This window comes from Oncorhynchus kisutch, linkage group LG16, assembly GCF_002021735.2.
Source record: "Oncorhynchus kisutch isolate 150728-3 linkage group LG16, Okis_V2, whole genome shotgun sequence".
NCBI lineage: Eukaryota > Metazoa > Chordata > Actinopteri > Salmoniformes > Salmonidae > Oncorhynchus > Oncorhynchus kisutch.
In genome coordinates this window covers 16180043-16200759 of record NC_034189.2, presented here as the reverse complement: position 1 = coordinate 16200759, position 20717 = coordinate 16180043, and the positions used below count along the sequence as shown (strand labels likewise).

General features: G+C 38.4%; 1 protein-coding gene across 1 annotated transcript in view; it reads right to left on the bottom strand.

Moving 5' to 3' along the window:
- Positions 1 to 20717, bottom strand: part of LOC109906394 (calpain-1 catalytic subunit-like) — a 69051-nt gene that overhangs the window by 28109 nt on the left and 20225 nt on the right. Inside the window, exons 3-4 of the mRNA XM_031791856.1 lie at positions 5203 to 5272; positions 3154 to 3272 (exon numbers count right to left, since the gene is read on the bottom strand). Of these exons, the coding sequence (XP_031647716.1) occupies positions 3154 to 3272; positions 5203 to 5272 (189 nt within the window). The remainder of the gene's footprint in view (positions 1 to 3153; positions 3273 to 5202; positions 5273 to 20717) is intronic.

Sequence of the window (20717 nt, the reverse complement as noted above, 5' to 3'; positions counted from 1 at the left end):
GGCTGACACAGAGAAGCACCACAACCTCCCTCCTCCACAGACACACACAAGAGGGGGAATCACACTATGATCACATTTCTGAATCTATACTATTAGCCTTTACGGGGCATATCCTAACTTCCACTCAAAGTCGAACGCATTGATGACTATAAGAGACGAAGTGAACATTTTATGTTGGTGGAAGTTAGGACTCATTCCTATCACAACTATATCTCAATGTATCTATTTAGCAGAGTTGGTGTCTGATCCACATAAATCCAATCATTTTGTGAACTGAGTTGTATGCCAGTTCAACGGACAGTATAATTTTAACTTAAATTCACCCCAACGTTATCACAACAATATTTGACACACCTGTGGTGCCTACAAGAAAGTAAACCATATCGTAGTCAGAGCCAGCAGCACTTAAAGGAACTTAATGTAACTGTCAAGTGTTTCCAGATTTCTATGAAATATGACCTATAATTAATTCCAAAAAAGGCAATTACGTAGGTGAAAAAGCAGATTTCCGTGTTGTAATGGTTGGGCTGTATACCTGTTGTGAAAAATATGAATGCGAGTAGATTGCTGATTGGCCAGCTCACCCAATGAGGTTGGACGATGTCATTATCTTTGAGGAAATAGCAAGCATTTTTTAAATGTTTAAGATACAAGTTTGAGGTTGTTGAAGTGTTTATTCTCAAATGTTTTGGCCACAAATACGAGTCTAAGATGAGTCAAAAATATTATTTGGGTATGAGTTAACAGAATATAAACTTTTCACTGGAGAATTACTTTAAACTATGCAGTTCATTTAGCCTTTCACTTTCTGATCAAATCAAATGTTATTGGTCACATAGACATGGTTAGCAGATGTTAATGCGAATGTAGTGAAATGCCTGTGCTTCTAGTTCCGACCGTGCAGTAATATCTAACAATCTAACAATTTCACAACAACTATATTATACACACACAAGTGTAAAGGAATGAATAAGAATATGTACATATACAGTGCCTTGCGAAAGTATTCGGCCCCCTTGAACTTTGCGACCTTTCGCCACATTTCAGGCTTCAAACATAAATATATAAAACTGTATTTTTTTGTGAAGAATCAACAACAAGTGGGACACAATCATGAAGTGGAACGACATTTATTGGATATTTCAAACTTTTTTAACAAATCAAAAACTGAAAAATTGGGCGTGCAAAATTATTCAGCCCCTTTACTTTCAGTGCAGCAAACTCTCTCCAGAAGTTCAGTGAGGATCTCTGAATGATCCAATGTTGACCTAAATGACTAATGATGATAAATACAATCCACCTGTGTGTAATCAAGTCTCCGTATAAATGCACCTGCACTGTGATAGTCACAGAGGTCTGTTAAATGCGCAGAGAGCATCATGAAGAACAAGGAACACACCAGGCAGGTCCGAGATACTGTTGTGAAGAAGTTTAATGCCGGATTTGGATACAAAAAGATTTCCCAAGCTTTAAGCATCCCAAGGAGCAATGTGCAAGCGATAATATTGAAATGGAAGGAGTATCAGACAAGTGCAAATCTACCAAGACCTGGCCGTCCCTCTAAACTTTCAGCTCATACAAGGAGAAGACTGATCAGAGATGCAGCCAAGAGGCCCATGATCACTCTGGATGAACTGCAGAGATCTACAGCTGAGGTGGGAGACTCTGTCCATAGGACAACAATCAGTCGTATATTGCACAAATCTGGCCTTTATGGAAGAGTGGCAAGAAGAAAGCCATTTCTTAAAGATATCCATAAAAAGTGTTGTTTAAAGTTTGCCACAAGCCACCTGGGAGACACACCAAACATGTGGAAGAAGGTGCTTTGGTCAGATGAAACCAAAATTGAACTTTTTGGCAACAATGCAAAACGTTATGTTTGGCGTAAAAGCAAGACATCTCATCACCCTGAACACAACATCCCCACTGTCAAACATGGTGGTGGCAGCATCATGGTTTGGGCTTGCTTTTCTTCAGCAGGGACAGGGAAGATGGTTAAAATTGATGGGAAGATGGATGGAGCCAAATACAGGACCATTCGGGAAGAAAACCTGATGGAGTCTGCAAAAGACCTAAGACTGGGACGGAGATTTGTCTTCCAACAAGACAATGATCCAAAACATAAAGCAAAATCTACAATGGAATGGTTCAAAAATAAACATATCCAGGTGTTAGAATGGCCAAGTCAAAGTCCAGACCTGAATCCAATTGAGAATCTGTGGAAAGAACTGAAAACTGCTGTTCACAAATGCTCTCCATCCAACCTCACTGAGCTCGAGCTGTTTTGCAAGCAGGAATGGGAAAAAATTTCAGTCTCTCGATGTGCAAAACTGATAGACATACCCCAAGCAACTTACAGCTGTAATCGCAGCAAAAGGTGGCGCTACAAAGTATTAACTTAAGGGGGCTGAATAATTTTGCACGCCCAATTTTTCAGTTTTTGATTTGTTAAAAAAGTTTGAAATATCCAATAAATGTCGTTCCACTTCATGATTGTGTCCCACTTGTTGTTGATTCTTCACAAAAAATACAGTTTTATATCTTTAAGTTTGAAGCCTGAAATGTGGCAAAAGGTCGCAAAGTTCAAGGGGGCCGAATACTTTCGCAAGGCACTGTAAATATATGGATGAGCGATGGCCGTGCAGCATAGGCAATATGCAGTAGATGGTATAGAGTACAGTATATACATATGAGATGAGTAATGTAGGGTATGTAAACATTATATAAAGTGGCATTGTTTACAGTGACTAGCGATGCATAAGAAGGTGATACATAAGGTTTGAGTAAGAGGTTTGGTTTTGTGTACAAAGCAAAGTTCATATGATAAGGCCGGGCAAGAAGCAGGAAGAGGTTCCTCGGTTCTGTTACGATGTACTCAAATCCTACCTCGGTGTATTGTTTGCAGATAAAGTGTTTATAACTGGTTTATTACTCAGTAACTGTGATAGTCGAGATTTTGACTGAACTATCTGTAAATGTCAAGAAGAGAATTTAGGCAGCTAAATATTGAGACCTTTTTTTAATATTTTTTTTTATACACCTTTTCTATAAATACTTGAGCTAAATATCAACTGTAGATCCAGTATTTGGGAAATCAACAAGAATACCTTAATATACGGTAGTAATAGAAACAGGAAGTGAGTGTGTGTTGACCTGGAAGTGGAAGATGCCAGCGTACTGTCCTCCGAAGTCCTGTCCATGAGGAACCACTCTGTGGAGGAGATTATCATTCAAAGTCAACGAAGCTATGGCTGCCAGCAACCAGCAGTCACCTGTAACACACACACACACACACACACACACACACACACACACACACACACACACACACACATACACACACACACACACACACAACATAAAACCTCAGTCATAGGTAGACTATGGCAATGATAGCAATGCATTGTATCAGTCATCCCTTCAAGAAGTCAACAACCATTCATTAGAAGGGTGAGTTTTGTCTGGCCACATGTTCTGACCAGGAAATACTCTGTCTGCTAGTCATAGCATTCAACTAAAGCCCAGAGTTTTTCCTGCTCTAGCAACACGATAAGGTAAAACTCCTCCCCTTGTTCATCATTCCTCTCTTCAAAAGTTCCCAACTGTTCTTCCTTGGAATCATTTCTCACCTCAAGGGTAGGTGAAGCTAGCTATCTGACAACAACACGTAATCTTAAGACATGACTTATTAATCGCAGACAGATACTGCTGTCTGTTTCTGTCTGCTGTGGGAGCGAATCACTTCAGCCTGAAGTGGCAAAAAGCTTGTAGAACTGGACCTTAAAGCAACCTGTAAAGAGAGAGGGGTCCAAACATCTGTTAACACACCCTCCACCATGACCCTACGAAACCTCCCAGGAGTGTTTCACTTTGAACTGGACCAACAGTATGCTGCTTCAATCACTACACCTACCTCTAACAGCAGAGGACATAAGACAACGCCCCTGCAGAGTAGAGAGGTTACTATTTCGTTTTTAATATGTGAGATAGCAGAGCGGGGTATAAATGATTCATCCTCTGCAGGGTTTAGAGGAAAACACCTCGATGTCAATCAAAACTTTTCTGTGGGCATGTTCATCTCTCTTTCTCCCTCTCTCTCTCTCTCGCACGCTCTTTCTCCCTCTCTCTCTCTCTCGCACGCTCTTTCTCCCTCTCTCTCTCTCTCTCTCGCACGCTCTTTCTCCCTCTCTCCGTCTCTCTCTCCCTACCTCTCTCTCTCGCATGCTCTTTCTCCCTCTCTCTCTCTCTCGCACGCTCTTTCTCCCTCTCTCCGTCTCTCTCTCCGTCTCTCTCTCCCTACCTCTCTCTCTCGCACGCTCTTTCTCCCTCTCTCTCTCTCTCTCGCGCTCTTTCTCCCTCTCTCTCTCTCTCTCGCACGCTCTTTCTCCCTCTCTCCGTCTCTCTCTCCGTCTCTCTCTCCCTACCTCTCTCTCTCGCACACTCTTTCTCCCTCTCTCTCTCTCTCGCACGCTCTTTCTCCCTCTCTCCGTCTCTCTCTCCGTCTCTCTCTCCGTCTCTCTCTCCGTCTCTCTCTCCGTCTCTCTCTCCCTACCTCTCTCCCTACCTCTCTCTTCTCATTTATTTGTGTTTATTTAACCAGCTCAGTCCCATTGGGATACACATCTCTGAGCTTGCCAAGAGGCAGCATCATAATCATACTTACAAATACAATTCCTCCCCTGGCTCTCTCTCTCTCCCTTGGCTCTCTCTCCCACCTCCCACCTCTCTCTCTCTCTCCCCTACCTCTCTCTCCCACCTCCCTCTTTCCCTTGGCTCTCTCTTCCACCTCCCACCTCTCTCTCTCCCCTACCTCTCTCTCCCACTTCCCTCTCTCCCTTGGCTCTCTCTCCCACCTCCCACCTCTCTTTCTTCCCTACCTCTCTCCCCCAACTCCCACCTCTCTCTCTCTCCCCTACCTCTCTCTCCCACCTCCCTCTCTCCCACCTCCCACCTCTCTCACCTACCTCTCTCTCCCACCTCCCACTCTCCCATACTTCCACCCCCTCTACTCTCTCTCCCCTACCTCTCTCTCCCACCTCTCTCTCTTCCCTACCTCTCTCTCCCACCTCCCTCTCTCCCTTGGCTTTCTCTCCCACCTCCCTCTCTCCCCCACCTCCCACTCTCCCCTACTTCCACCCTCTCTACTCTCTCTCTCTCTCCTACCCTTCTCTCTCAGTGAAAGCTGACTAAGTGGTTATTCACCCAGAGCTCCCTGGCAGATATCAGTGCGAGTGGCTCCATCCATTATGAACTGGGGACGGGTGCAGATCTCCTGTTGAGAGAAAGAGAGAGAGAGAGAGAGAGAGAGAGAGCGGGAAAAAGAGAGAGAGAGAGAGAAAGAGAGAGTGAGAGAGAGAAAGTGAAAGAGAAAGAGAGAGAGAGAGAGCGCGAGAGGAAATAAAATAATTAACAAAAAATCAGAGCAAACTAGAATGCTATTTGTCCCTAAACAGAGAGTACACAGTGGCAGAATACCTGACCACTGTGACTGACACAAATTTAAGGAAAGCTTTGACCATGTACAGACTCAGTGAGCATAGCCTTGCTATTGAGAAAGGCAGCCGTAGGCAGACCTGGCTCTAAAGAGAAGACAGGCTATGTGCTCACTGCCCACAATAGGAGGTGGAAACTGAGCTGCACTTCCTGGCCTCCTTCCAAATGTATGACCATATTAGAGACACATATTTCCCTCAGATTACACAGATCCACAAAGAATTTGAAAACAAACTGAATTTTATACTGGGTGAAATACCACAGTGTGCCATCACAGCAGCAAGATGTGTGACCTGTTGCCACAAGAAAAGGGCAACCAGTGAAGAAGAAACACCATTGTAAATACAACCCATATTTATCTTTAATTATATTCCCTTTTGTACTTTCACTATTTGCACATAATGACATTTGATATGTCTTTATTCTTTAGGAACTTTTGTGAGCGTAATGTTTACTGTAACTTTTGTTTACTGTCTATTTCAAGTGCTTTGGCAATGCAAACATATTTTTCCCATGCCAATAAAGCCCATTAAATGTAAATTAAATTTAAATTGAATTTAAAGGGGAAATATATATATGAGAGAGAGAGAGAGAGAGAGAGAGAGAGAGAGAGAGGGGGGGGGGGGAGATATGAGAGAGACAGAGAGAGAAAGAAAGAGAGAGGGAGAGAAAAAGAGAGATAAACAACTGCTTTTAATCTATTTTAAACCTTTCAGATGTTTAGTCTGTTTAGCCTCTTTCGCTCTTCCATTCTCTCTTTTTCAGTCTCTCAACTTTCACTCACTCACACCGGCTGACTGTTATTTACACAGAGCTCTCTTCCTGTTCTACACCACAACTCTCAGTCAAAACAAACTCTGAGCTCTGTCTGCCTCTGAGAGAGAGAGAGAGAGAGAAAGAGAGAGAGAAGAGAGAGACAGAGAGAGAGGGAGACAGAGAGAGAGGGAGAGAGAGAGAAAGAGAGAGAGAGAAGAGATAGACAGAGAGAGAGAGAGAGAAGAGAGAGAGGTTAGATCACATAAAACAATCAGTCCAAGGTAGTGATTATTACCTCAGCTGAACACTGACATGTCACTTTTCCTTTCCCCACATCGCACCTCAACACAAATAACTGCTGTGCACTTTGCCCACTGACCACCATGTAATCTCTGTTGTCAATCACCCAAGTGACTCCTAGACTACGTCGTTAAAAAATATTGTTACTGGATACTATATCTCCTGTCTCTGTCTCTTAACCATCACTCATCCACAGTGAACTCAACACTGAACAGTGTGAGTGCTAGTTAGCTACGCTATACAAAGCTTTTTCCGCATTTTAGGCTGTGGAGCGGAGCAGTGTGGTGTGTGTTCTCTCCAGGGATGTCAATATCACTGTTCTTAGGGAAGAGGTGTTGGAGGAGATGCATTCGGGAAGGGACTACGGAGAGATGGAGCGTGAAGAGCATTAGGAAAGAACGGCCCGCCAGCTAGGACACACACACACACACATTCGGCATGAAACATGCACATGAAACACAGGTTCAGTTAGAATATGGTCTAGGTTCAGTTAGAATATGGTCTAGGTTCAGTTAGAATATGGTCTAGGTTCAGTAAGAAAATGTTCTAGGTTCAGTTAGAATATGGTCTAGATCCAGGAAGAATATGGTCTAGGTTCAATAAGAATATGGTCTAGGCTCAGGAAGAATATGGTCTAGGCTCAGGAAGAATATGGTCTAGGTTCAGTTAGAATATGGTCTAGGCTCAGGAAGAATATGGTCTAGGCTCAATAAGAATATGGTCTAGGCTCAGGAAGAATATGGTCTAGGTTCAGTTAGAATATGGTCTAGGCTCAATAAGAATATGGTCTAGGCTCAGGAAGAATATGTTCTAGGTTCAGTTAGAAAATGGTCTAGGTTCAGTTAGAATAGGGTCTAGGTTCAGTAGGAAAATGTTCTAGGTTCAGTTAGAATATGGTCTAGGTCCAGGAAGAATATGTTCTAGGTTCAGTTAGAATATTGTCTAGGTTCAGGAAGAATATGTTCTAGGTTCAGTTAGAATATGGTCTAGGTTCAGTAAGAATATGGTCTAGGTTAAATAAGAATATGGCCTAGGTTCAATAAGAATATGGTCTAGGTTCAATAAGAATATGGTCTAGGTTCAGTAAGAATTTGGTCTAGGTAAAATAAGAATATGGTCTAGGTTCAGTAAAAAAATATGGTCTAGGTTCAGTAAGAATATGTCTAGGTTCAGTAAGAATATGGTCTAGGTTCAAAGGGAATATGGTCTAGGTTCAGTAAGAGTATGGTCTAGGTTCAATAAGAGTATTGTCTAGGTTCAGTAAGAGTATGGTCTAGGTTCAGTAAGAGTATGGTCTAGGTTCAGTAAGAGTATGGTCTGGGTTCAGTAAGAATATGGTCTAAGGGTTCAGTAAGAATATGGTCTAGTTTCAATAAGAATATGGTCTAGGTTCAGTAAGAATTTGGTCTAGGTTAAATAAGAATATGGTCTAGGAGTTCAGTAAGAATATGGTCTAGGTTCAGTAAGAATATGGTCTAGGTTCAGTAAAAATATGGTCTAGGTTCAGTAAGAATATGTCTAGGTTAAATAAGAATATGGTCTAGGTATGGTCTAGGTTCAGTAAAAAATATGGTCTAGGTTCATTAAGAATATGTCTAGGTTCAGTAAGAATATGGTCTAGGTTCAATAAGAATATGGTCTAGGCTCAGGAAGAATATGGTCTAGGCTCAAAAAGAATATGGTCTAGGCTCAGGAAGAATATGGTCTAGGCTCAGGAAGAATATGGTCTAGGCTCAATAAGAATATGGTCTAGGCTCGGGAAGAATATGGTCTAGGCTCAGGAAGAATATGGTCTAGGTTCAGTTAGAATATGGTCTAGGCTCAATAAGAATATGGTCTAGGCTCAGGAAGAATATGTTCTAGGTTCAGTTAGAAAATGGTCTAGGTTCAGTTAGAATAGGGTCTAGGATCAGTAAGAAAATGTTCTAGGTTCAGTTAGAAAATGGTCTAGGTTCAGTTAGAATAGGGTCTAGGTTCAGTAGGAAAATGTTCTAGGTTCAGTTAGAATATGGTCTAGATCCAGGAAGAATATGTTCTAGGTTCAGTTAGAAAAGGGTCTAGGTTCAGTTAGAATAGGGTCTAGGTTCAGTAAGAAAATGTTCTAGGTTCAGTTAGAATATGGTCTAGGTCCAGGAAGAATATGTTCTAGGTTCAGTTAGAATATTGTCTAGGTTCAGGAAGAATATGTTCTAGGTTCAGTTAGAATATGGTCTAGGTTCAGTAAGAATATGGTCTAGGTTAAATAAGAATATGGCCTAGGTTCAATAAGAATATGGTCTAGGTTCAATAAGAATATGGTCTAGGTTCAGTAAGAATTTGGTCTAGGTTAAATAAGAATATGGTCTAGGTTCAGTAAAAAATATGGTCTAGGTTCAGTAAGAATATGTCTAGGTTCAGTAAGAATATGGTCTAGGTTCAAAGGGAATATGGTCTAGGTTCAGTAAGAGTATGGTCTAGGTTCAATAAGAGTATTGTCTAGGTTCAGTAAGAGTATGGTCTAGGTTCAGTAAGAGTATGGTCTAGGTTCAGTAAGAGTATGGTCTGGGTTCAGTAAGAATATGGTCTAAGGGTTCAGTAAGAATATGGTCTCGGTTCAATAAGAATATGGTCTAGTTTCAATAAGAATATGGTCTAGGTTCAGTAAGAATTTGGTCTAGGTTAAATAAGAATATGGTCTAGGAGTTCAGTAAGAATATGGTCTAGGTTCAGTAAGAATATGGTCTAGGTTCAGTAAAAATATGGTCTAGGTTCAGTAAGAATATGTCTAGGTTAAATAAGAATATGGTCTAGGTATGGTCTAGGTTCAGTAAAAAAATATGGTCTAGGTTCAGTAAGAATATGTCTAGGTTCAGTAAGAATATGGTCTAGGGGTTCAGTAAGAATATGGTCTAGGTTCAATAAGAATATGGTCTAGGTTCAGTAAGAATATGGTCTAGGTTAAATAAGAATATGGTCTAGGTTCAATAAAAAAATATGGTCTAGGTTCAGTAAGAATATGTCTAGGTTCAGTAAGAATATGGTCTAGGTTCAATAAGAATATGGTCTAGGGTCAGTAAGAATATGGTCTAGGTTCAGTTAGAATATGTCTAGGTTCAGTAAGAATATGGTCTAGGTTCAATAAGAATATGGTCTAGGCTCAGTAAGAATATGGTCTAGGTTCAGTAAAAATATGGTCTAGGTTCAGTAAGAGTATGGTCTAGGTTCAGTAAGAGTATGGTCTAGGTTCAGTAAGAGTATGGTCTAGGTTCAGTAAGAGTATGGTCTAGGTTCAGTAAGAGTATGGTCTGGGTTCAGTAAGAATATGGTCTAAGGGTTCAGTAAGAATATGCTCTAGGTTCAATAAGAATATGGTCTAGGGGTTCAGTAAGAATATGGTCTCGGTTCAATAAGAATATGGTCTAGTTTCAATAAGAATATGGTCTAGGTTCAGTAAGAATTTGGTCTAGGTTAAATAAGAATATGGTCTAGGGGTTCAGTAAGAATATGGTCTAGGTTCAGTAAGAATATGGTCTAGGTTCAGTAAAAATATGGTCTAGGTTCAGTAAGAATATGTCTAGGTTCAGTAAGAATATGGTCTAGGTTCAGTAAAAAAAAAAAGGTTTAGGTTCAGTAAGAATATGGTCTAGGGGTTCAGTAAGAATATGGTCTAGGTTCAAAGGGAATATGGTCTAGGCTCAGTAAGAATATGGTCTAGGTTCAGTTAGAATATGTTCTAGGTTCAGCAAGAATATGGTCTAGGTTCAGTAAGAGTATGGTCTAGGTTCAGTAAGAGTATGGTCTAGGTTCAGTAAGAGTATTGTCTAGGTTCAGTAAGAGTATGGTCTAGGTTCAGTAAGAGTGTGGTCTGGGTTCAGTAAGAATATGGTCTAAGGGTTCAGTAAGAATATGCTCTAGGTTCAATAAGAATATGGTCTAGGGGTTCAGTAAGAATATGGTCTCGGTTCAATAAGATTATGGTCTAGTTTCAATAAGAATATGGTTAGGTTCAGTAAGAATTTGGTCTAGGTTAAATAAGAATATGGTCTAGGGGTTCAGTAAGAATATGGTCTAGGTTCAGTAAGAATATGGTCTAGGTTCAGTAAAAATATGGTCTAGGTTCAGTAAGAATATGTCTAGGTTAAATAAGAATATGGTCTAGGTTCAGTAAAGAAATATGGTCTAGGTTCAGTAAGAATATGTCTAGGTTCAGTAAGAATATGGTCTAGGTTCAGTAAAAAAAAAATGGTTTAGGTTCAGTAAGAATATGGTCTAGGGGTTCAGTAAGAATATGGTCTAGGTTCAATAAGAATATGGTCTAGGTTCAGTAAGAATATGGTCTAGGGGTTCAGTAAGAATATGGTCTCGGTTCAATAAGAATATGGTCTAGTTTCAATAAGAATATGGTCTAGGTTCAGTAAGAATTTGGTCTAGGTTAAATAAGAATATGGTCTAGGGGTTCAGTAAGAATTTGGTCTAGGTTCAATAAGAATATGGTCTAGGTTCAGTAAGAGTATGGTCTAGGTTCAGTAAGAGTATGGTCTAGGTTCAGTAAGAGTATTGTCTAGGTTCAGTAAGAGTATGGTCTAGGTTCAGTAAGAGTATGGTCTGGGTTCAGTAAGAATATGGTCTAAGGGTTCAGTAAGAATATGCTCTAGGTTCAATAAGAATATGGTCTAGGGGTTCAGTAAGAATATGGTCTCGGTTCAATAAGAATATGGTCTAGTTTCAATAAGAATATGGTCTAGGTTCAGTAAGAATTTGGTCTAGGTTAAATAAGAATATGGTCTAGGTTCAGTAAGAATATGGTCTAGGTTCAATAAGAATATGGTCTAGGTTCAGTAAAAAAATATGGTCTAGGTTCAGTAAGAATATGTCTAGGTTCAGTAAGAATATGGTCTAGGTTCAATAAGAATATGGTCTAGGCTCAGTAAGAATATGGTCTAGGTTCAGTTAGAATATGTTCTAGGTTCAGCAAGAATATGGTCTAGGTTCAGTAAGAGTATGGTCTAGGTTCAGTAAGAGTATGGTCTAGGTTCAGTAAGAGTATTGTCTAGGTTCAGTAAGAGTATGGTCTAGGTTCAGTAAGAGTATGGTCTGGGTTCAGTAAGAATATGGTCTAAGGGTTCAGTAAGAATATGCTCTAGGTTCAATAAGAATATGGTCTAGGGGTTCAGTAAGAATATGGTCTCGGTTCAATAAGATTATGGTCTAGTTTCAATAAGAATATGGTTAGGTTCAGTAAGAATTTGGTCTAGGTTAAATAAGAATATGGTCTAGGGGTTCAGTAAGAATATGGTCTAGGTTCAGTAAGAAAATGGTCTAGGTTCAGTAAAAATATGGTCTAGGTTCAGTAAGAATATGTCTAGGTTAAATAAGAATATGGTCTAGGTTCAGTAAAGAAATATGGTCTAGGTTCAGTAAGAATATGGTCTAGGTTAAATAAGAATATGGTCTAGGTTCAGTAAAAAAATATGGTCTAGGTTCAGTAAGAATATGTCTAGGTTCAGTAAGAATATGGTCTAGGTTCAAAGGGAATATGGTCTAGGTTCAGTAAGAGTATGGTCTAGGTTCAATAAGAGTATTGTCTAGGTTCAGTAAGAGTATGGTCTAGGTTAAATAAGAATATGGTCTAGGTTCAGTAAAAAAATATGGTCTAGGTTCAGTAAGAATATGTCTAGGTTCAGTAAGAATATGGTCTAGGTTCAAAGGGAATATGGTCTAGGTTCAGTAAGAGTATGGTCTAGGTTCAATAAGAGTATTGTCTAGGTTCAGTAAGAGTATGGTCTAGGTTCAGTAAGAGTATGGTCTAGGTTCAGTAAGAGTATGGTCTGGGTTCAGTAAGAATATGGTCTAAGGGTTCAGTAAGAATATGGTCTCGGTTCAATAAGAATATGGTCTAGTTTCAATAAGAATATGGTCTAGGTTCAGTAAGAATTTGGTCTAGGTTAAATAAGAATATGGTCTAGGAGTTCAGTAAGAATATGGTCTAGGTTCAGTAAGAATATGGTCTAGGTTCAGTAAAAATATGGTCTAGGTTCAGTAAGAATATGTCTAGGTTAAATAAGAATATGGTCTAGGTATGGTCTAGGTTCAGTAAAAAAATATGGTCTAGGTTCAGTAAGAATATGTCTAGGTTCAGTAAGAATATGGTCTAGGTTCAGTAAAAAAAATATGGTTTAGGTTCAGTAAGAATATGGTCTAGGGGTTCAGTAAGAATATGGTCTAGGTTCAATAAGAATATGGTCTAGGTTCAGTAAGAATATGGTCTAGGTTAAATAAGAATATGGTCTAGGTTCAGTAAAAAAATATGGTCTAGGTTCAGTAAGAATATGTCTAGGTTCAGTAAGAATATGGTCTAGGTTCAATAAGAATATGGTCTAGGGTCAGTAAGAATATGGTCTAGGTTCAGTTAGAATATGTCTAGGTTCAGTAAGAATATGGTCTAGGTTCAATAAGAATATGGTCTAGGCTCAGTAAGAATATGGTCTAGGTTCAGTAAAAATATGGTCTAGGTTCAGTAAGAGTATGGTCTAGGTTCAGTAAGAGTATGGTCTAGGTTCAGTAAGAGTATGGTCTAGGTTCAGTAAGAGTATGGTCTAGGTTCAGTAAGAGTATGGTCTGGGTTCAGTAAGAATATGGTCTAAGGGTTCAGTAAGAATATGCTCTAGGTTCAATAAGAATATGGTCTAGGGGTTCAGTAAGAATATGGTCTCGGTTCAATAAGAATATGGTCTAGTTTCAATAAGAATATGGTCTAGGTTCAGTAAGAATTTGGTCTAGGTTCAGTAAGAATTTGGTCTAGGTTAAATAAGAATATGGTCTAGGGGTTCAGTAAGAATATGGTCTAGGTTCAGTAAGAATATGGTCTAGGTTCAGTAAAAATATGGTCTAGGTTCAGTAAGAATATGTCTAGGTTCAGTAAGAATATGGTCTAGGTTCAGTAAAAAAAAATGGTTTAGGTTCAGTAAGAATATGGTCTAGGGGTTCAGTAAGAATATGGTCTAGGTTCAAAGGGAATATGGTCTAGGCTCAGTAAGAATATGGTCTAGGTTCAGTTAGAATATGTTCTAGGTTCAGCAAGAATATGGTCTAGGTTCAGTAAGAGTATGGTCTAGGTTCAGTAAGAGTATGGTCTAGGTTCAGTAAGAGTATTGTCTAGGTTCAGTAAGAGTATGGTCTAGGTTCAGTAAGAGTGTGGTCTGGGTTCAGTAAGAATATGGTCTAAGGGTTCAGTAAGAATATGCTCTAGGTTCAATAAGAATATGGTCTAGGGGTTCAGTAAGAATATGGTCTCGGTTCAATAAGATTATGGTCTAGTTTCAATAAGAATATGGTTAGGTTCAGTAAGAATTTGGTCTAGGTTAAATAAGAATATGGTCTAGGGGTTCAGTAAGAATATGGTCTAGGTTCAGTAAGAATATGGTCTCGGTTCAATAAGAATATGGTCTAGTTTCAATAAGAATATGGTCTAGGTTCAGTAAGAATTTGGTCTAGGTTAAATAAGAATATGGTCTAGGTTCAGTAAGAATATGGTCTAGGTTCAATAAGAATATGGTCTAGGTTCAGTAAAAAAATATGGTCTAGGTTCAGTAAGAATATGTCTAGGTTCAGTAAGAATATGGTCTAGGTTCAATAAGAATATGGTCTAGGCTCAGTAAGAATATGGTCTAGGTTCAGTTAGAATATGTTCTAGGTTCAGCAAGAATATGGTCTAGGTTCAGTAAGAGTATGGTCTAGGTTCAGTAAGAGTATGGTCTAGGTTCAGTAAGAGTATTGTCTAGGTTCAGTAAGAGTATGGTCTAGGTTCAGTAAGAGTATGGTCTGGGTTCAGTAAGAATATGGTCTAAGGGTTCAGTAAGAATATGCTCTAGGTTCAATAAGAATATGGTCTAGGGGTTCAGTAAGAATATGGTTAGGTTCAGTAAGAATTTGGTCTAGGTTAAATAAGAATATGGTCTAGGGGTTCAGTAAGAATATGGTCTAGGTTCAGTAAGAATATGGTCTAGGTTCAGTAAAAATATGGTCTAGGTTCAGTAAGAATATGTCTAGGTTAAATAAGAATATGGTCTAGGTTCAGTAAAGAAATATGGTCTAGGTTCAGTAAGAATATGTCTAGGTTCAGTAAGAATATGGTCTAGGTTCAGTAAAAAAAATATGGTTTAGGTTCAGTAAGAATATGGTCTAGGGGTTCAGTAAGAATATGGTCTAGGTTCAATAAGAATATGGTCTAGGTTCAGTAAGAATATGGTCTAGGGGTTCAGTAAGAATATGGTCTAGGTTCAATAAGAATATGGTCTAGGTTCAGTAAGAATATGGTCTAGGGGTTCAGTAAGAATATGGTCTCGGTTCAATAAGAATATGGTCTAGTTTCAATAAGAATATGGTCTAGGTTCAGTAAGAATTTGGTCTAGGTTAAATAAGAATATGGTCTAGGGGTTCAGTAAGAATTTGGTCTAGGTTCAATAAGAATATGGTCTAGGTTCAGTAAGAGTATGGTCTAGGTTCAGTAAGAGTATGGTCTAGGTTCAGTAAGAGTATTGTCTAGGTTCAGTAAGAGTATGGTCTAGGTTCAGTAAGAGTATGGTCTGGGTTCAGTAAGAATATGGTCTAAGGGTTCAGTAAGAATATGCTCTAGGTTCAATAAGAATATGGTCTAGGGGTTCAGTAAGAATATGGTCTCGGTTCAATAAGAATATGGTCTAGTTTCAATAAGAATATGGTCTAGGTTCAGTAAGAATTTGGTCTAGGTTAAATAAGAATATGGTCTAGGTTCAGTAAGAATATGGTCTAGGTTCAATAAGAATATGGTCTAGGTTCAGTAAAAAATATGGTCTAGGTTCAGTAAGAATATGTCTAGGTTCAGTAAGAATATGGTCTAGGTTCAATAAGAATATGGTCTAGGCTCAGTAAGAATATGGTCTAGGTTCAGTTAGAATATGTTCTAGGTTCAGCAAGAATATGGTCTAGGTTCAGTAAGAGTATGGTCTAGGTTCAGTAAGAGTATGGTCTAGGTTCAGTAAGAGTATTGTCTAGGTTCAGTAAGAGTATGGTCTAGGTTCAGTAAGAGTATGGTCTGGGTTCAGTAAGAATATGGTCTAAGGGTTCAGTAAGAATATGCTCTAGGTTCAATAAGAATATGGTCTAGGGGTTCAGTAAGAATATGGTCTCGGTTCAATAAGAATATGGTCTAGTTTCAATAAGAATATGGTCTAGGTTCAGTAAGAATTTGGTCTTGGTTTATTAAGAATATGGTCTAGGGGTTCAGTAAGAATATGGTCTAGGTTCAGTAAGAATATGGTCTAGGTTCAGTAAAAATATGGTCTAGGTTCAGTAAGAATATGTCTAGGTTAAATAAGAATATGGTCTAGGCTCAGTAAGAATATGGTCTAGGTTCAGTTAGAATATGTTCTAGGTTCAGCAAGAATATGGTCTAGGTTCAGTAAGAGTATGGTCTAGGTTCAGTAAGAGTATGGTCTAGGTTCAGTAAGAGTATTGTCTAGGTTCATTAAGAGCATGGTCTAGGTTCAGTAAGAGTATGGTCTGGGTTCAGTAAGAATATGGTCTAAGGGTTCAGTAAGAATATGCTCTAGGTTCAATAAGAATATGGTCTAGGGGTTCAGTAAGAATATGGTCTCGGTTCAATAAGAATATGGTCTAGTTTCAATAAGAATATGGTCTAGGTTCAGTAAGAATATGTCTAGGTTAAATAAGAATATGGTCTAGGTTCAGCAAAAAAATATGGTCTAGGTTCAGTAAGAATATGTCTAGGTTCAGTAAGAATATGGTCTAGGTTCAGTAAAAAAAATATGGTTTAGGTTCAGTAAGAATATGGTCTAGGGGTTCAGTAAGAATATGGTCTCGGTTCAATAAGAATATGGTCTAGGGGTTCAGTAAGAATATGGTCTAGGGGTTCAGTAAGAATATGGTCTAGGTTCAAAGGGAATATGGTCTAGGCTCAGTAAGAATATGGTCTAGGTTCAGTTAGAATATGTTCTAGGTTCAGTTAGAATATGTTCTAGGTTCAGCAAGAATATGGTCTAGGTTCAGTAAGAGTATGGTCTAGGTTCAGTAAGAGTATTGTCTAGGTTCAGTAAGAGTATGGTCTAGGTTCAGTAAGAGTATGGTCTGGGTTCAGTAAGAATATGGTCTAAGGGTTCAGTAAGAATATGCTCTAGGTTCAATAAGAATATGGTCTAGGGGTTCAGTAAGAATATGGTCTCGGTTCAATAAGATTATGGTCTAGTTTCAATATGAATATGGTTAGGTTCAGTAAGAATTTGGTCTAGGTTAAATAAGAATATGGTCTAGGGGTTCAGTAAGAATATGGTCTAGGTTCAGTAAGAATATGGTCTAGGTTCAGTAAAAATATGGTCTAGGTTCAGTAAGAATATGTCTAGGTTAAATAAGAATATGGTCTAGGTTCAGTAAAGAAATATGGTCTAGGTTCAGTAAGAATATGTCTAGGTTCAGTAAGAATATGGTCTAGGTTCAGTAAAAAAAATATGGTTTAGGTTCAGTAAGAATATGGTCTAGGGGTTCAGTAAGAATATGGTCTAGGTTCAATAAGAATATGGTCTAGGTTCAGTAAGAATATGGTCTAGGGGTTCAGTAAGAATATGGTCTCGGTTCAATAAGAATATGGTCTAGTTTCAATAAGAATATGGTCTAGGTTCAGTAAGAATTTGGTCTAGGTTAAATAAGAATATGGTCTAGGGGTTCAGTAAGAATTTGGTCTAGGTTCAATAAGAATATGGTCTAGGTTCAGTAAGAGTATGGTCTAGGTTCAGTAAGAGTATGGTCTAGGTTCAGTAAGAGTATTGTCTAGGTTCAGTAAGAGTATGGTCTGGGTTCAGTAAGAATATGGTCTAAGGGTTCAGTAAGAATATGCTCTAGGTTCAATAAGAATATGGTCTAGGGGTTCAGTAAGAATATGGTCTCGGTTCAATAAGAATATGGTCTAGTTTCAATAAGAATATGGTCTAGGTTCAGTAAGAATTTGGTCTAGGTTAAATAAGAATATGGTCTAGGTTCAGTAAGAATATGGTCTAGGTTCAATAAGAATATGGTCTAGGTTCAGTAAAAAAATATGGTCTAGGTTCAGTAAGAATATGTCTAGGTTCAGTAAGAATATGGTCTAGGTTCAATAAGAATATGGTCTAGGCTCAGTAAGAATATGGTCTAGGTTCAGTTAGAATATGTTCTAGGTTCAGCAAGAATATGGTCTAGGTTCAGTAAGAATATGGTCTAGGTTCAGTAAAAATATGGTCTAGGTTCAGTAAGAATATGTCTAGGTTCAGTAAGAATATGGTCTAGGTTCAGTAAAAAAAAAATGGTTTAGGTTCAGTAAGAATATGGTCTAGGGGTTCAGTAAGAATATGGTCTAGGTTCAAAGGGAATATGGTCTAGGCTCAGTAAGAATATGGTCTAGGTTCAGTTAGAATATGTTCTAGGTTCAGCAAGAATATGGTCTAGGTTCAGTAAGAGTATGGTCTAGGTTCAGTAAGAGTATGGTCTAGGTTCAGTAAGAGTATTGTCTAGGTTCAGTAAGAGTATGGTCTAGGTTCAGTAAGAGTGTGGTCTGGGTTCAGTAAGAATATGGTCTAAGGGTTCAGTAAGAATATGCTCTAGGTTCAATAAGAATATGGTCTAGGGGTTCAGTAAGAATATGGTCTCGGTTCAATAAGATTATGGTCTAGTTTCAATAAGAATATGGTTAGGTTCAGTAAGAATTTGGTCTAGGTTAAATAAGAATATGGTCTAGGGGTTCAGTAAGAATATGGTCTAGGTTCAGTAAGAATATGGTCTAGGTTCAGTAAAAATATGGTCTAGGTTCAGTAAGAATATGTCTAGGTTAAATAAGAATATGGTCTAGGTTCAGTAAAGAAATATGGTCTAGGTTCAGTAAGAATATGTCTAGGTTCAGTAAGAATATGGTCTAGGTTCAGTAAAAAAATATGGTTTAGGTTCAGTAAGAATATGGTCTAGGGGTTCAGTAAGAATATGGTCTAGGTTCAATAAGAATATGGTCTAGGTTCAGTAAGAATATGGTCTAGGGGTTCAGTAAGAATATGGTCTCGGTTCAATAAGAATATGGTCTAGTTTCAATAAGAATATGGTCTAGGTTCAGTAAGAATTTGGTCTAGGTTAAATAAGAATATGGTCTAGGGGTTCAGTAAGAATTTGGTCTAGGTTCAATAAGAATATGGTCTAGGTTCAGTAAGAGTATGGTCTAGGTTCAGTAAGAGTATGGTCTAGGTTCAGTAAGAGTATTGTCTAGGTTCAGTAAGAGTATGGTCTAGGTTCAGTAAGAGTATGGTCTGGGTTCAGTAAGAATATGGTCTAAGGGTTCAGTAAGAATATGCTCTAGGTTCAATAAGAATATGGTCTAGGGGTTCAGTAAGAATATGGTCTCGGTTCAATAAGAATATGGTCTAGTTTCAATAAGAATATGGTCTAGGTTCAGTAAGAATTTGGTCTAGGTTAAATAAGAATATGGTCTAGGTTCAGTAAGAATATGGTCTAGGTTCAATAAGAATATGGTCTAGGTTCAGTAAAAAAATATGGTCTAGGTTCAGTAAGAATATGTCTAGGTTCAGTAAGAATATGGTCTAGGTTCAATAAGAATATGGTCTAGGCTCAGTAAGAATATGGTCTAGGTTCAGTTAGAATATGTTCTAGGTTCAGCAAGAATATGGTCTAGGTTCAGTAAGAGTATGGTCTAGGTTCAGTAAGAGTATGGTCTAGGTTCAGTAAGAGTATTGTCTAGGTTCAGTAAGAGTATGGTCTAGGTTCAGTAAGAGTATGGTCTGGGTTCAGTAAGAATATGGTCTAAGGGTTCAGTAAGAATATGCTCTAGGTTCAATAAGAATATGGTCTAGGGGTTCAGTAAGAATATGGTTAGGTTCAGTAAGAATTTGGTCTAGGTTAAATAAGAATATGGTCTAGGGGTTCAGTAAGAATATGGTCTAGGTTCAGTAAGAATATGGTCTAGGTTCAGTAAAAATATGGTCTAGGTTCAGTAAGAATATGTCTAGGTTAAATAAGAATATGGTCTAGGTTCAGTAAAGAAATATGGTCTAGGTTCAGTAAGAATATGTCTAGGTTCAGTAAGAATATGGTCTAGGTTCAGTAAAAAAAATATGGTTTAGGTTCAGTAAGAATATGGTCTAGGGGTTCAGTAAGAATATGGTCTAGGTTCAATAAGAATATGGTCTAGGTTCAGTAAGAATATGGTCTAGGGGTTCAGTAAGAATATGGTCTAGGTTCAATAAGAATATGGTCTAGGTTCAGTAAGAATATGGTCTAGGGGTTCAGTAAGAATATGGTCTCGGTTCAATAAGAATATGGTCTAGTTTCAATAAGAATATGGTCTAGGTTCAGTAAGAATTTGGTCTAGGTTAAATAAGAATATGGTCTAGGGGTTCAGTAAGAATTTGGTCTAGGTTCAATAAGAATATGGTCTAGGTTCAGTAAGAGTATGGTCTAGGTTCAGTAAGAGTATGGTCTAGGTTCAGTAAGAGTATTGTCTAGGTTCAGTAAGAGTATGGTCTAGGTTCAGTAAGAGTATGGTCTGGGTTCAGTAAGAATATGGTCTAAGGGTTCAGTAAGAATATGCTCTAGGTTCAATAAGAATATGGTCTAGGGGTTCAGTAAGAATATGGTCTCGGTTCAATAAGAATATGGTCTAGTTTCAATAAGAATATGGTCTAGGTTCAGTAAGAATTTGGTCTAGGTTAAATAAGAATATGGTCTAGGTTCAGTAAGAATATGGTCTAGGTTCAATAAGAATATGGTCTAGGTTCAGTAAAAAAATATGGTCTAGGTTCAGTAAGAATATGTCTAGGTTCAGTAAGAATATGGTCTAGGTTCAATAAGAATATGGTCTAGGCTCAGTAAGAATATGGTCTAGGTTCAGTTAGAATATGTTCTAGGTTCAGCAAGAATATGGTCTAGGTTCAGTAAGAGTATGGTCTAGGTTCAGTAAGAGTATGGTCTAGGTTCAGTAAGAGTATTGTCTAGGTTCAGTAAGAGTATGGTCTAGGTTCAGTAAGAGTATGGTCTGGGTTCAGTAAGAATATGGTCTAAGGGTTCAGTAAGAATATGCTCTAGGTTCAATAAGAATATGGTCTAGGGGTTCAGTAAGAATATGGTCTCGGTTCAATAAGAATATGGTCTAGTTTCAATAAGAA